This window comes from Plodia interpunctella, chromosome 4 (assembly GCF_027563975.2).
Source record: "Plodia interpunctella isolate USDA-ARS_2022_Savannah chromosome 4, ilPloInte3.2, whole genome shotgun sequence".
NCBI classification, from domain to species: domain Eukaryota; kingdom Metazoa; phylum Arthropoda; class Insecta; order Lepidoptera; family Pyralidae; genus Plodia; species Plodia interpunctella.
Genome location: NC_071297.1, coordinates 8,923,447 through 8,939,018, shown reverse-complemented (window position 1 = coordinate 8,939,018; position 15,572 = coordinate 8,923,447). Strand labels below are relative to the sequence as shown.

The following is a 15,572-nucleotide window of genomic DNA, read 5'->3' as shown; positions in this document are numbered from 1 at the left end:
TCAAATAAGAAAGAGCATGTTAAAAATGTAAAACATTGTCCTACTTTGACGATGTATGCTTTCTGCAGCGGCGTGGCGCGGCAACACAGCACGGCGGAGCAGCGTCGCGCCAGAGACAGGAAGGGCGCCACCAAGCCGGAGCGCCGGTCCAGGATGTAGGTGAGGGTGCGACCGTCCACCACCAGCGCCCGCCCAGCCAACATCTCGCTCACGTTCGCTTCCAAATAACTCTTGATTGTTGACTCCGCGTGCTCCTAAATAATATCAGTATTTAACTTTTTTGCAGTCAGTAAATAGTATAATATTACTGTTGCCGTCGTATTGAAAAAAAGCCTGTTATTCGGAATGATCTTTTGGATACGAAATATGTATAATACGACCTTAGAAACTCTGTTTTCCTATTTTTAAGATAAGTCTATGTATTTTTTTTTGTTATCACTTATTAGGGTGGTATACAATACTGATAAAATCCTGATAAATAAATAAAAATCTTAAATTCTATCACTAACCTTATTCCTAGACATGAGATGCAGCAACCGATCATTCTGCGAGAACAGCGCAGCGGAATACGCGATATTGATCGCCGTCTCGGGCTTGTCTCCAGTGAGCACCCAGACCACGATCCCGGCGTCCAACAACGCGCGTATAGTGCGGGGCACGGCCTCCTGCAGCTTGTCTTCGACCCCCGTCGCACCAATCAGTGTCAAACCACTCTCAAGACGACCTAACGATTCCCGGATACGCTTTTCACGACCTGAAATGTAACTTAAATATTGTAGTGCTATTTTTAACCCCGGAGGCAAAAAGAGGGGTGTTATAAGTTTGACCGGTAATGTCTGTGTACGTGGTACCGTAGCACATCAACGGATGAACTGATTTATGTGATTTTTTTTATTTGATACTCGTAGCTAATTTTTATGCGGTGGTTCTTAGATATGTTTGATCACAATCGGTTTAGCCGTTCAAAAGTTGTAGCGAAATGAATATTGAAAGTCGGTGATTTTAATTTGTCTAACAAATAAACTTGTCTTTTCATATGTCAAATAATTTGACAGTTTCAACGTAAATTATACACAACATATATACGTTAATCCGTGTCGGCTTCTGGCTGAGTTCGGCATCAGCCAATTTTCAATTTAACTCGTAAAGCAGAGTTAATAATAATTATTATTATAATAAAATATTCATATTGTTTTTTCGCCAATCACAAAGATCTTAAAATAATTACAATATGGTTTATTATTTAGTGGTTACAAGTATCGAGTATCTATTTATGAAAGGCATTGAGAGGGGCAACAAACTTCCCCTTTCAGATCCTCTATCCTTTTCTGTTATACGACTACTTGCCGCTAGATGGCGTTAGTCGTAAAAGTCATGTCAGGCGACTTGAATAAAATATATCACCAATATTTATATTAGCAATAACTTTAACACATAAAAATCAATAAATTTAACACATAAAATGCAAGGTTTTTCGTATAAAATACTGCCGACATGACCTTTTAGTCATATTTATAAATATCAAAAGTCGTATAAAAAGTGCTACAATGTATTGCTGAAACATTTAAAATCATCAAATGTCTAATTAGTTATTATCATAAATCATACCATTGTATATTTTTGTATTTGAATTCATGATTCTTTATATTAATATGCTAATTACAAAGTAACACGATCATGACATGTGTGCTATGCTATGTACTTGATGTTTGCATAATATTGGATGTCGTAATTTTTCGTTAACTAATGCAAATTAACATTCAAGTAAGTCCTACACAAAGTAGGTAGATGAAATAATAGTACATTATGATACAAACGTGTAAATGTTGGTGGTTGGCCGTTGGCATTGGAATGTAAACGCGCGTGTCGACCTTTTTCAACACACTTGGAAATTTTGAAACTTACTTCAAATAAATGGTCACAATAATTTCACTTCGATTGTCTATTGAACTATTGCGGACTCACCGGGCCACACTAAGCACTACGTTTGTATCGTGGGTCCGATGGACACAAACATCGCATCGGAATGGGCGCAACACAACCAGAATCGCAGACAAATATTTGTGGTCACAATTACAAATTTGCTAGCGATCGGAATCGATCGACCTGCAGATAGCGGACGGGCGTGGTGACCACTACGCATTTACTACGCTGGCTTGATGTTGTCAAGGATGATAAGCGTGCCTATTAAGGATTTCGAAGACCAATTGACGGTTGAGGAAGGAACTAGAAAAACGGTCATACGAGAAAGAGAGAAAGATAGAACAAGATGAAATAGTAAATTTCCTTGAGCGTACTTGCCTTCAGAGATGTCCATGGCGCGGTTGTGCGAGGCGAGCCACTCCTCCCACAAGGCGGGGGGCATGGCGCGCTTGGCCATGACCAGCGAACGCAGGCCCGCGCGCGAGTACTCCGTGATCAGCGACCGGGTCCTCTCTAGAGCGGCCGCCTCCGCCGACCCCGCGCGCATCGGCGCCAGTGCGCTCAGCACTGTCGAGTCTGCCCCTTTCACGAATATCACCACCTGACGATGCCAGAGTTTCATACGTACTAATATTATAAATGCGAAAGTCTGTCACGCTTTCTCGTCTAAACCGATGGAACAGTTTTGATGAAATAGCAACAGCTATTAAAGTTGTATTCACAAAGTCTTTATATTTTGATATCAATAATGGCAGGATCGCCATGTAAAGTTGTGAAATGATCAGACGTCGGAAGAATTTTTCGATAGTACGTATTTCTATAAATAAATAAAAATTAAGGGCCTGTTTCACCACTTGCTGATAAAGTACCAGCTCGTCCATAACATAGACATGTACAGATATAAATACAGTAGTTTTAATTACTTCGTATTTTTACACATTACTGTAAGGAGAAAACAAACGCTTTTTCATTATTACCTGATCGTTAATCCGCATAGCCACAGACATGCACTTCCTATTGGCATCGAACTGTTGCACTCGCAGCACTTTGAACCGCGTGAGTTCGCCGCGCACGGCCACTTCCACTTCGTCGGGCGTTCGCGAACGAAGCTCGTAGCCGTACGCGAGCGCCGCCTCGGCCAGCGCCAGTTCGTCCGGGCTCTCGGCTTCGTACCGTATGACCTGCGAATAACAGTACTTTACTTACAAAGAATGCAAAATTTATTTGCAAAAACATGAGTTTAAATTATTTAAAATATTTACATGATTACATTTACATATATTTACATGAAAGCTACGTGGTCACCGACTGTGTATGTGTCATGCTAACATCCAACAAATCAAAAATGAATAAACAATGTTTCATTTGTATAATTCCATTAAAAATATTGTAGTAATATAATGAAAACATTTTAAAATGAAATACCTATTACAAAATACAAATGCTAACCAAATATTTCATGATTTATCCAATCTCAGCAAAATTTTTAGCAAATCTATATAATTATTATTTGATGGCTACGGTAACCACTTATTTTTATTATTCAACTCATCCAGCGCACCGCCGCGCCCGTCAAGGAGAATCGGGAGCGGCAGGGAGGGAATGCGACACGACATCAATGGACACGCGATAAACCTTTTTAATTATATTTACCGTGTAATTAGATGTGGGCACATGAACTTGAAACTGCGGTGCGACCTTCATCACACGTGGCGTGACCTTAGTCACCATGTGCCATGCTGGTATGTCAATTACAAAATAGCAAAGTTTGAATTTGTTTTTTTTATTATTCTTCGGATTCGTCTATTCTCTAAGCTTTTTCTGAAAGGTTTTAATAAAGGAATGCCCTACCCTTATGCCATACCCTGGACTCCGACGCTCAATGACTGCGGAAGTAACCGGAAAAAGCTCAGATGAGAGAGAGTGAGAAAGAGAGATAATGGGTGTTGTTACCTGCATGTCGTTGTCGGTGCTGCAGCTGGCGTCGTCGCGGTCGCGGCGCAGGCGCGGCAAGCGAATACGGAGCGGCGACACCGAGGTCGGCGGCGGCGACGGGGTCGTCGACCGCGACTCCGCCAAGCGTGAATATCTGGATGAAATACAGGCTGTTACTACATCCTTACGTATATAATATATCCTCTGCCGCATCGGTCTGTCTGTTCGCGATTTTCTCAAAAGCAGATAGTGTGATTCCTGCGTTAGATTTAGGTGTATAATTTATTATGTTTTTACCTGAGGGACGTGTCGCTAGTTAGGTATTACATAAACTTAAATTTTTGACATTAGAAAAAAATATCCGATTTGGTAATTGTGGAAGTCTTTAGGAGAGGCCTTCTTGTAGCTGATGATCTGGACTAGTTGGAAAGTAACTAATTATCCATAGAGCCTGATCAATCAATCAGACCCTAGTCAGATACGTACTTGTCGTTGGAGGTGGTGCGCGAGGTCCCGTTCGCTTTATGCCTGTCCATGAACAACTCTTCTCCCGAGCGGGTGGAGTGGCATGAGTTGACTACGGTGGGGTCGAAATGCGGCTGGTTCACCATCACCGTGTTGCACGTTGCGAGGACCAGCATGAATTCGCGAACCTGAATTATTGCATTTTGACACTTATTCTCTATACATTAGGACTGGTCCAACCCGTAAACTGACCTCTATGACATTGTATTTTAATTAATCGCGAATACTAATAAATACTTCAGGAGATAGATTTTTATTGGTAGTATAATAGTTTTCCATAATACAATATGTGGTCGCTATTAAAATAAATTAATTAAAATGAGATGGTGGCGTTCGTGAGCAGGGAGTGCCTTCTGAATGTTTTTCAAGCTTCAGTTTTCAAATAAGGTCGGAATCACAATGCCTGTAGCTTGTACACTTGCATGCCAGTCAATGTTAAAGTAATAAAACATCCAAGCTACTGGCATGCCCGCTATATATCTCTGCCCTAACACAGTAAGATACATAATAAGAAAAATAAAACAAATGACCTATTTCCCTACCATCAAATATACGGGAAAATCTAAATCAATACAAACACTATAAATTAGTTACATTTTGTGTATGTTGAGCATCATTACTGTCTGCTAAGTGCTGAACCATTCTCGAATTCGGTGATACTTTAGTTACGGGATGAACAATAGGTGGCAGGCTGGAAGAAGGTTCCGCAGGCGGACCCGGTGGGTGGTCATAGTCCACGCCGCCCACACAACACCTCCTGAACACCATCTTATTTTCAGTCAACGTTCCCGTCTTGTCACTGAACAAGTACTGAATCTGCCCCAACTCTTCCGTAATGTTCAACGCTCGACATTCTACCCGCCTGTTCGTGGTCGGGTCGTACATCTCGACATCTTGGTGGATATGGTACACCTGGACAAGCTTCGCCATCTCTATAGTAACATATAAGGACACGGGTATCATCACTTGGAGTATTATTATGTAAGTCCAAAATATAAGCAAGCCCTCGTACGCAGGCTTGTCAGAAGTGGGCAAGAAAGGTATATTCTCGTAGCTCTTCGCGTCGCTCTGCTTATAGTACTGGTCTAGCCATAGCTTGCAGCCGACGGCGCCGGCGCAACACAGGAACAGTAATACTAAGATGCACCAAATCACGTCTGTGTTCATCTTTCTTTCAAGGGTAGAACATTTGTATCGGGGCCCTCCGTTGTTGAGCATCGCTTTTGTTTCGTGGCCCGCGTACACGACTATGCCTTCCACAAAATCTGTATTCTTGATGGTGCACTCTCTTAAAAGTAAATTATCTGAGTCGAGCGGTATTCGAGTCCCGTTCGGATTCGATATCGTACCCGAAAATCTATAAATTTTCGTCGATGGCCGGTCAACTTCGATTATACTGATGAATTTTGTGGGATTGAACTGATTGTGCTGAAACAAAAAGAAAAATTATATTAAAAAACTGGATTATATCTGTTTGACAGCCTAATCTAAAGTGATCCAATTTTGAGAGTTCTGATATGACGTGATTTGAAACAACCTTCTAGAGAAAGTATTTCCCACGCTCTGTTTAATGGACAAAACAGCAAGCAAAATCGCTAAAAATAAATTATTGTGAATATAAAAGCACCGCGTAATCGTCGTGGCCCCAATAAAAATGTAATTTAATTTTGCTCACAATAATTACAGATTCTAACTTGACTGACGGAAAATAAATTGCGAATTCTAATAAATTGGTTTTCTGTTTTCATTTAATTTCAAAATGGTACTTCAGTTAGCTATCAAAATTGCTGTTAACAAAACAAGAGCGATTAATTTATTTATCCATCTATAATAAAAGCACTTAAGTATATTATTTAACAAATCTCTGTCGAGGGCAGTATGTCGCCTCGTTGATTTGTTAGAAAGGGAAGGGGTGGCCTTAGCCCAGCAGTGGAACACTTCAAAAGTTTAATAAAAATAATGTATGTACGTACATATCGCTTGAGGGCGGGCACGACTAGCCTTTGCTTGAGGTTGGTCTCCCCGTCCAGGTTGCACGTGTCCAGGTAGCACACGCCCATGGGGTTGGAGGTGTGCAGTAGCACCATGTCGGCCGGCACGGCCTCGTTGTTGGACAGGTGGATGATGTCCCCCACGCGCACGTCCCGCCATTTCACTTTCATATATCTTTCTATTGATCTGGAATTAAATACATTCAAAATATTTATTATCGTGTTAGTGAGAAGAATATTAACTTTTCCCTAGTTTCATACTGGTGTAAATAATTATGTAAGCACTGTTCACCAAGTATTTGCAAAGCTTTTATTGTCGTCAGAAAGGGCTTGTTACATTCAACGCGTGACAAAAAAAAAAGGTCAGTGCTGATCTGTTGAGGAGGAAGCCGATGCTGGGTTCACCATCAGGACATGATTAGCACAATAATGCTTTGCCATGGACACTATATTACAAGTGGAAGTGTAGCTGAATTGAACTTGCAATATTTGATTACAGACAGACAAACAGATGAAGCTAAATGAAAGCTTGTAATTAGGTATTATGCTGCGTGAAGCCGCAGCCATCGCCGAACCAAGACGGTATCCCATCGGTGCGTGAACACTTTCAAGATACTGTTAAAGTTGTTATTTGGTGACGTGTACGAGGGCGCGAAAGTTCATCTAGCCAGCAAATACAAATAGAACACAGGGACAGACAAATCCGAACACAATGAAAGCCTTGCAATGTCATTCATGAAAGGCGTTGCTACAAAAAGTAAGTTGTTTACGGATGGTTAGGTTTAAAGTTGAAATTGTTGTAAAGTTGAGATAGATATGAAAAATACACATATAGACATGTTTTTTTTCCTCCTAGAACTGAGTAATAAATGGAAATAATACACAGGAACTTTTTTAATCCTAAAAGTTCCACTGCACATAAAACATTGAGTTGTATTCTGTATACATGACAATGGCCTATTGTTGAATGGATCTCATATTTTTTTTTAGCAAATTGCTACAAAGCCGCGATGCTATCACGCCAGCGCCAGCAGTGTCCAGTGGCGTAGCTGCCGGAGTTAGACAGACGGTGCGTGCGCCGGGGTTTAGAGGGGCTTTTAGACGACAAACATACCCATTTTTCCGTCGCAGGTTTTTAATTATTTGGAATGACGAGCATTTAAAAAATAGCCCTTTAACTAAAAGAGCTTAATAAAGGTCCCCTTTAATAGATCCATATACTGCGTTTATTTACGTACTTAAAGCTAAGAAAATATATATAGACTTTTTACGTAATTTATAAAATGATTGATTTGCAATGTGCCAAGATTTTGATATTTCGCGTGACTATTTCAATTAAAAGACATAATAATTATTATTTTTTTAAGTAAAGCAAACGTGGTAAAGATATTTTTTGCAACAGGGCTAACGGCTAGTTAGTTACGGCGCTGGCAGTGTCGCTGATTGAAGGAGGGCTGGGTTCGTGAGCGAAAGCAACAGGTCACGGCCCAACAGCCGATAAAGATAAACAAAAGGAAAGTGATCTAACTGCGATAACAACACGACTTCGCCAAGCTATTATAATTCGACATCGACATTGTAAATCGTACCACAGTATAAATATAATAAAAGGGTATTAGCATAGTGACACTGTGGCACTGTACAGGGTGAAGGTTTGAGGTAGAAATGGCTTCAATATATTAAAGTTCATTGTTATAAGTCGTATTTCCCAGCAATAACAAATGAAGGAAAAATGTGTATGTGGAGATAAATGATGACACACAATTGTGTGACAACAGACTACAGATACAGACAGATTTATGACAAATACATGTGTATACTTTGATTAAATAACCATGTACATCTTGGTGTTACATTTTATAATTATTCCAATTTGAAAAAGTAACAGAGTTATTACTTTTTATATCAAGATTGACTATTATCGAATATAAATGTAATCACATTTTAAATTAGGTAACGAATCTAATTTAAAAAGTGATTGCATGAGTATATTTTTAACACAAAATTATTTGTCTTACGACCTCAAAATAAAGATGACGGTAGAAAGCGTGTAGTGTGTATGTGTAATGCAATAACGTGACCAATGACATAATAGGCTAGACAATACAACGTTGTCCCAAGAGTTACAGCTAATCGCTAAACACAGAACGATGCAACGCACGTGACCAAATAGACGGCCGTGACGGACCCACTGCAATCCTCAGCTAACACAAATTACCAATAGATTTCTTCAAGACAGAGACCAGGTTTCATTAACTCACATTAAGACTCACTCTCACTGAGTAGAATACCCGGCGAGCAAAATCGAAAACTTCCAAAACACGTCAAGAAAATAGGCGAAATTCATATCAAAATTCAACAGCAGCGACGCGCAAACCGGGTGAGATGTTTATTTATTTTGCTCTATTTCGTTACCTATACTCTCTTTAATTAAACAATAACCCATATACCATTTATTGTTATTTTTATTACGTGGTATCTATTATTGATTACTTTTATTCAACATCATCATCGCCTACATTTTTTACTTAGGCCATTACCATTACTATGCTTACGTACTTATTGTACTTACATTATATGACTATACAATTTAATTATTCTCGTAACTAAGACAATGGTGAGTTACTGGGATGTACTTAAAGCAGGAAAAGTGTAAATAAAAGTTCCATAACACAATACGAGAATATTATAGGCAACTAGCTAGGATAAAGCGGATAAGACCTATATTTGTTAATTGACGTCCTTGGAGAAAAGGCTGCGGTGAAGTTTGTTGCGCCGCTTCTTCTTCACCTGCGCTTTGGAAGTCGGCAGTAGTAGTAGTTTAAGTAAATTTTAGACGTCAATAAGTGATGTATATCATCCTAAATTGAATAAAGAATTTTGAATTTGAATTTGTTAGTTTTATACAATCAACAGCGTCTATTATCCTGCATTTATCTTTTTGCGGAGGTAACAGAGGCGAATTTGCGATAACTTTAGGGATTGAATGCTGTTGACTGCTATTTGTTATTCTAATTTTGATAATTAAAAATAACATGTTGTATTATATCGGAAGCCGTCAAATCTCGTATGAAGCCTCTCTGCGCACTTCAGGTGTGGGCGGAGCGTGACGTCGTTCCCAGCGTCATAATGCTAAACACGCAAGTGTTTACTGTATACAGGGCATTGCTTCATGGTTCTGATAAACTTATCATGACTGACATCAATGGTGTTAGTGAAATCAATCTGATGACTAGCGGACTGGTAGACTAGTATCGATCAGATAACCATTTTTTTATCTGTCTGCAATACAAGCTACGTAGTTTGACATGTTCTGATTTCAGAATAAATGCTTTGAGAACTGAAGAAGAAGTATTGCAATATTTAATGCAACTGAATCTGTCCAACCCGAGCTCAATCGTCCACCTCATTAATCCTCCTAGGTAGTATCAAGGATAGATAAACCGAACCTACCTACACCCTAGCTTATGCCCCCTTACCCTAGCTTACTCTGGGTCAAATTTTTCTGCTCCAGACAATGTGCGGATACGGAAAACTTACAGTTTTACAGCAACTATTATTCAACCGAATATAATTCTCAGTAAAATTAATTTATATTGCTACGATTCTATTATAAGTTTTTCAAGTTTGAAATGATGACAGAGCAATATGTATTGAAATACATAAGGCTGTGTGGGCTTTGTCCGAGACACAGATTCTCATTAATGCTAGACTGACCTCAAACGTCCTTAGCTGTCATATAATTGTTACCCATTAAAATAGTAATTTAAAAATAGATACTATTATATTATATGTTTTATCTGGCAAATAAAAATCTGAAGTTTAAAGCAAAGAAGCTTAATTTGAAATTGCTATTTCTTGAGTCTTTGAGAAACTTTACTTTGGTTTTCAGTTAAGCAATAATCGTTGCGTTACTTATACATATAACTTTGTTTTTAAAGTGACCTGGTTACACTTATTGCTCAGTAAGTACTATACTAAAACGATTGGCGTATTTTTACAAGCTTTTATTTAACTTGCAATGTAACTATGTCACTATATCTCGGGTGGAATCTGAACTCAATTTTGAAGCAGATATCTTCAACCGATTGAGCTGAAATTTTGTACACACTTTTAGTTTGGATAACAATGCATTATTATGTTAAGCATGACCTTATAGTGCATCCAAGAACGGCTTCAGACAAAGGAACTCTTTATCATTTTATTGCACGGATATGTCTTTATTGTTACACACTGAATGCAATAAGATCTCTCTGAAAACTATAAAAGCTTGTGTCAAAAATGTCATTTTTGCAAAAAATCTTAATCTAATAACAATTAGATTTAGTAATCGATTACCAAAGTTAATTTGTTGTTCAGAAAGTGATGTTTTGTAATTACTAAGCTCGTTAGCCTCGGTTTGTTGTCTAAGTAAACAAAGGCAGCACTGAGTAAACAAACTATCGCTCACAAATTACTATGACAAAACTATAATAAATCCTAGACTAGCGTGCGTGAAAAACGGAGAGTCGTGTTTATTACTATTACTTAGTAAATTTATGGTCGTCTATTTGTTTTGTATTAAAAGTTTGAGTTAAAAATCTCATTTTTTTTGGGTTCTCAATATAAATACATGAAGCAAATTTACGTTATTTAAAGAACTAATATGGAAATGACGTAGTTCGTAGTATATGTCATATACGAAATTAATCGTTTGTCTCAATACGATGATGTAATTTCGTCACCTAATGGCCGAGGGCTCCAACAAGGTAAATACCTTCATGAGTCAACCTCTAAAGCGGACTATCACTGTTTGTGCAACACTTTACTGCCCCATGGGCCATTCTCCCCAAGTGCGTGGAAAATCTTGAGTAGATTCAATAGGTACTAACATTAATGACATCATTGACTCGAGTGGTCACCGACTCACTCGATCATCGATAAAATTACAAACTTTACAAGAATAAATCAAATCGATTCTACATATAATTTTGTCATTATGTAGCTTAAACTTTCTTTTATTATTTGCAAAAAATATAACTTATGCAGATACGAATGCAACGTACTGTTTAAAGCAATAAACGGATCACATAACACTTAATAGCCGAACAATATTTCACGATTACAATATTTTTACGTGCAGCAATAGCCAACATTACAAAACCGTTGTTGTGCAACAATTAACATGTTACATTTTATCTGAAAACGTGAACATTTTGCGGATAGTGTTACAGTTATTCACGTGTGAAAAACACACACACATTACAGTCCACACCATTACGTGAGGACTGTATCGTAAGCGACGAATTTGCTTTGAATTTGGGTAGGCTTTTGAATGTGTGCGTAAATGTAGAGTAAACCAACTTTCACCGAGATAAAAGTGATTCGGGCGTGTGTTCTATGGGTTAGTAGGCTCAGTGCGACGTCATGTGTGACTTGGTGAATATAACATCAAGGCGAAGGTCAGGAATTAACATTCACCAGCGACCTCTGCTGGACTGCGCTAGATACTTCGTTAAAGATCCGGCAATTAATCTTATGGTCGAGGATACGGAATAAGGTCTTTGTCAATACTGAATTTAGCCTCGAGTTGTTGATAAGAAGACCAGTCTAACCTAGAGATGTTAACTGTAGAAGATTATAAGGTAGCAATAATGCGAGCACCAATATCGATCTTAGCAATGAAGTTTTGAACACGTCTATGTAATCTTCCTCACTTCACTTTATGTGAGGTAGGTCAATTCCATTTACCATTGTCAGCATACATCTCATCATTAACAGCCTTCTTACTCATATCGCCTCACATATCTATGTAAAATAATGTGTATTATTGCCCAACGTCGCTATTACAGAAAACGAAAATTAATTAATTTAAAATTATTTCAAATTTAATTCACGAATAACAAAGAAACTTCCAAAGTGTGGAAAACATTGTCGGGCTATTTCCCAACATAAAGGGACTATAATATTTGACACAGTTCCCAACATAAAGGGACTATAATAATTTGCATAAGAAGTCGGGCAAACGTTTGGAAGACCCTGCCCTTGTCAATCAGCCGGTGGATACGAGAACTAGACGGCGGTAGCACAGGCTCGAGCGATCGATCAAGGCTCTCAAGTTCATGTTTTATGCAATCGGCATGTGGTACTAAAATGCAGAAAAGTGCAAAATTGACTGTTATTATGTAAAGTGATGGAATTACTAGCACATGGCCTTTCACTTGCATAATTTAGCTATTTGATATATGTTGTAAAATAAAAAAAAGCAGATATAAATCAAGTAACATTCGCATTACCAAGTAAAATAAGACTAAATATGCAGATTGTTTCCGGAAAATTAACATTTTCATGGAATAAATTAGTGTATGATTTTTGTAAAGTGTCTGGGTCTAATCTTTTAGCGTGCAATAGATTTCAAGGAACAAAATATGAGCAGTTAGCACGCTTTATGGTTATTTATGAGCTGCAGCTGTCGTATAGGTGTGTTTCGCACGCATTGGCCTTGATTCGGCGTTTACGCAGCCAGGTCATGTCATGCGACACACTTCTCAGGCTGGTACGAAAACCGGAAGATTTGGGCCAGATATCGTAGTCTGTTTCGTCTAATAGAACTTAAATTGCTATACACCTGTATGAAATTTCATAAATGGGAAAGAAAATCCTAAATCAAGGAGTACAATTATCAGAATGACACGCGATAGTCGGCGTGCTGTGGGCTGAGATGAAGATGTAGTGTTGACTATCAGAACACATTATTCTGACTATTGCATACACTCAGTTAATACTTTGCACGTATCTTCTGTACATGGACCATAAGTTGGTTGTTTTATGCGAGGTTAATAAGATACTTCCCAGAGTCCACCCAGTTCAGAAGCTGAGGAGATACATTGCACATGAAAATTATCTTCCATCAAATAATCAATGTATTCTAATCCAAAAGGCATGTCAAGTAGATTTCACTACTAATTGGTCTGACATTCGGTATGAAATCGCGTTTACCTTGGAGCAGGTCGCTGTGTAGGAAGGTAAAGTGGTAATGTGGAGTTTACTCACATCACTCATCGATTGGTACATAATGACATTTTAACTATTAGTTTGCGGTACAAGTTCCGATTCAATCGAACACTTTATTAATTCTCGTTTACCGATTCTTTTTATTTACCAAGAAAAGAAAGTAATCATTTGATGGACAGCTACAATGACTGTAATCTTACAATATAGATCTATAAATCTTTATAGGTCAAGCTCGCTGTCGGTGGGCAGAGCAATGAGACTGAAAGTGACTCATTTTTTTTTTAATTATTATAGTGAGTGGTTATTTAGAGCATTAACACTTCGATTATTAAACCTTCACGCGCAGATGCCCCGTAGAGAAATTCTATTCATAACACTACGTATAAGGAAAAGAAAGAACAGAATAAAGCGAGTGCTAATCAGAATGACCAAGAAACATGAATTTATAAAAAAAATATGATATGATGAAGGCTGTGAATCGGATATGATTTCCTGTTATGATTTGCATATAAAATAAGATGAATGGACAAACGTAATGTAATTGTGCTGAGTCGACCAGTACCGTTATCTATTCGCTTTCTTTTCCGACGCGTGCCGGTCGCTGGAGAAACCGTCGACATGTATGCCGAATGACTCGATTTGATGCAGATCCGTGAAGATACTCGTCTCGCACGTGTTTACGCCATGATTCATAATCCTATCACTATAGCAGTCCATCTTTCAAACTGCATCACTAATAATATTATTGATTTATGAGAAATGACGAGGAAAGATTGTTTCGGAGGTCTTTCTGCAGAAACTTGATAGGCGACTATGGATCTCATACATGACTTATTTTGCCAAGGTTGTATGATATATTGTCATTTTAGGGAATTCTCGTGCCCCTAACGCTATATTTAACAAAATTTCACTTATTTGACATACATAGTTTGAGTTTTCGTTATATTTATTTCGTCGGATAAAATAGATCCTACACATATTATTACTTACTTTTTATTAATTTTAATTTAAAACCACATTTATTTGGATAAGAAGAGCGAGCAATGCCTTATCAGATAAAATATGACAGCGCGTCATAGCCGTAATCAATATCACCAGTTCTAATGAATGAGCGTAAAGCGAAAGGTAACTGAAGATAAGATCCCACAACTTTATCTTCTAGTAGCACGAGCACAAGCAGACAAAGCAAAGATAAACGTAAATGACACTTCGACGTCTAAAAAAAAATATCATTTGTGGAGCCGAAAATATTAAGAGTAAATCAAATCAACATTATAGTTTCTAATTGGTTCTCTCGAAGTAATTTAGTGATTATTAGATTTCTAGCTAAAGAAAGATGGCAATCATTTACAGAACGAGTTTTACAAACTTTTTTATTATGCATTTATATTATGCAATAAAGTTCTTTCAAACACAAACGATTCTTCTATTCTAATGAGATACATAAGAAGAGGTTAACCCAGAAAATATTGTTTCATCGGTTATCATCGTTATTAAATAGAGTCGAACCATAACAGACAACCATATAGCCACAGAGACAAAGTAACCGCGCAATGGGTCATACAAAATTGTCAAAACAGGGGAGTCACGAACGAGAGTGCCCCGGTATTGCTGGCGCAATGAGGTCGCGTGTAACAAGCCACTTATGTCAAAAACTGTCTTCCTCTTCACACCATTATGGAAGTAAGGGTGCAAACACGTAGTTGGCTTTATCTACTACATTCTGGCTACTATAGTGTAGTATGAAAAACCCAATCGGTCCTTGTTTCTAGCGTTTTGCAAAAGCCTTCCTAAAATGATAAACTTGATTTTTTGCTTTGTAGAAGTAGAGACGGTATATAATTTTATTTTTTATTACAAGAAAAAATAAGTTTCAATAATACGAACCGTATATCTGAAGAAATTTCCAAAAGGTGTTAATGGGAAGGTGGTAGTAATAGATCTTGAAATCAGGACGGATAGCGATGACGAAAATTATCATAATACTCTATTTGCGGTACACAATCAAATTATTTGTCGAGGGTTTGTACATGTAGAATGGCATTAAACTTACAACCGGAATAAGACAGATTTCCCCATGGTTACAAGTCAGAGTGCGCATACCACGGTAAAACAATGGAAAACTCATGTACAGTTAAATGTACTGTGATAATGATAACATTGTCAATGGTTGAAGAGTTTCGTTAAAAGCAATTTACCGGAAAT

General features: G+C 38.0%; 1 protein-coding gene across 1 annotated transcript in view; it reads right to left on the bottom strand.

Moving 5' to 3' along the window:
- LOC128669137 (phospholipid-transporting ATPase VD) overlaps positions 1-15,572 on the bottom strand; it is a 43,826-nt gene that overhangs the window by 9,969 nt on the left and 18,285 nt on the right. Inside the window, exons 2-9 of the mRNA XM_053743668.1 lie at positions 6,357-6,561; positions 4,978-5,811; positions 4,345-4,511; positions 3,877-4,012; positions 2,901-3,104; positions 2,302-2,524; positions 510-754; positions 45-254 (exon numbers count right to left, since the gene is read on the bottom strand). Coding sequence (XP_053599643.1) covers positions 45-254; positions 510-754; positions 2,302-2,524; positions 2,901-3,104; positions 3,877-4,012; positions 4,345-4,511; positions 4,978-5,811; positions 6,357-6,561 — 2,224 coding nt within the window. The remainder of the gene's footprint in view (positions 1-44; positions 255-509; positions 755-2,301; positions 2,525-2,900; positions 3,105-3,876; positions 4,013-4,344; positions 4,512-4,977; positions 5,812-6,356; positions 6,562-15,572) is intronic.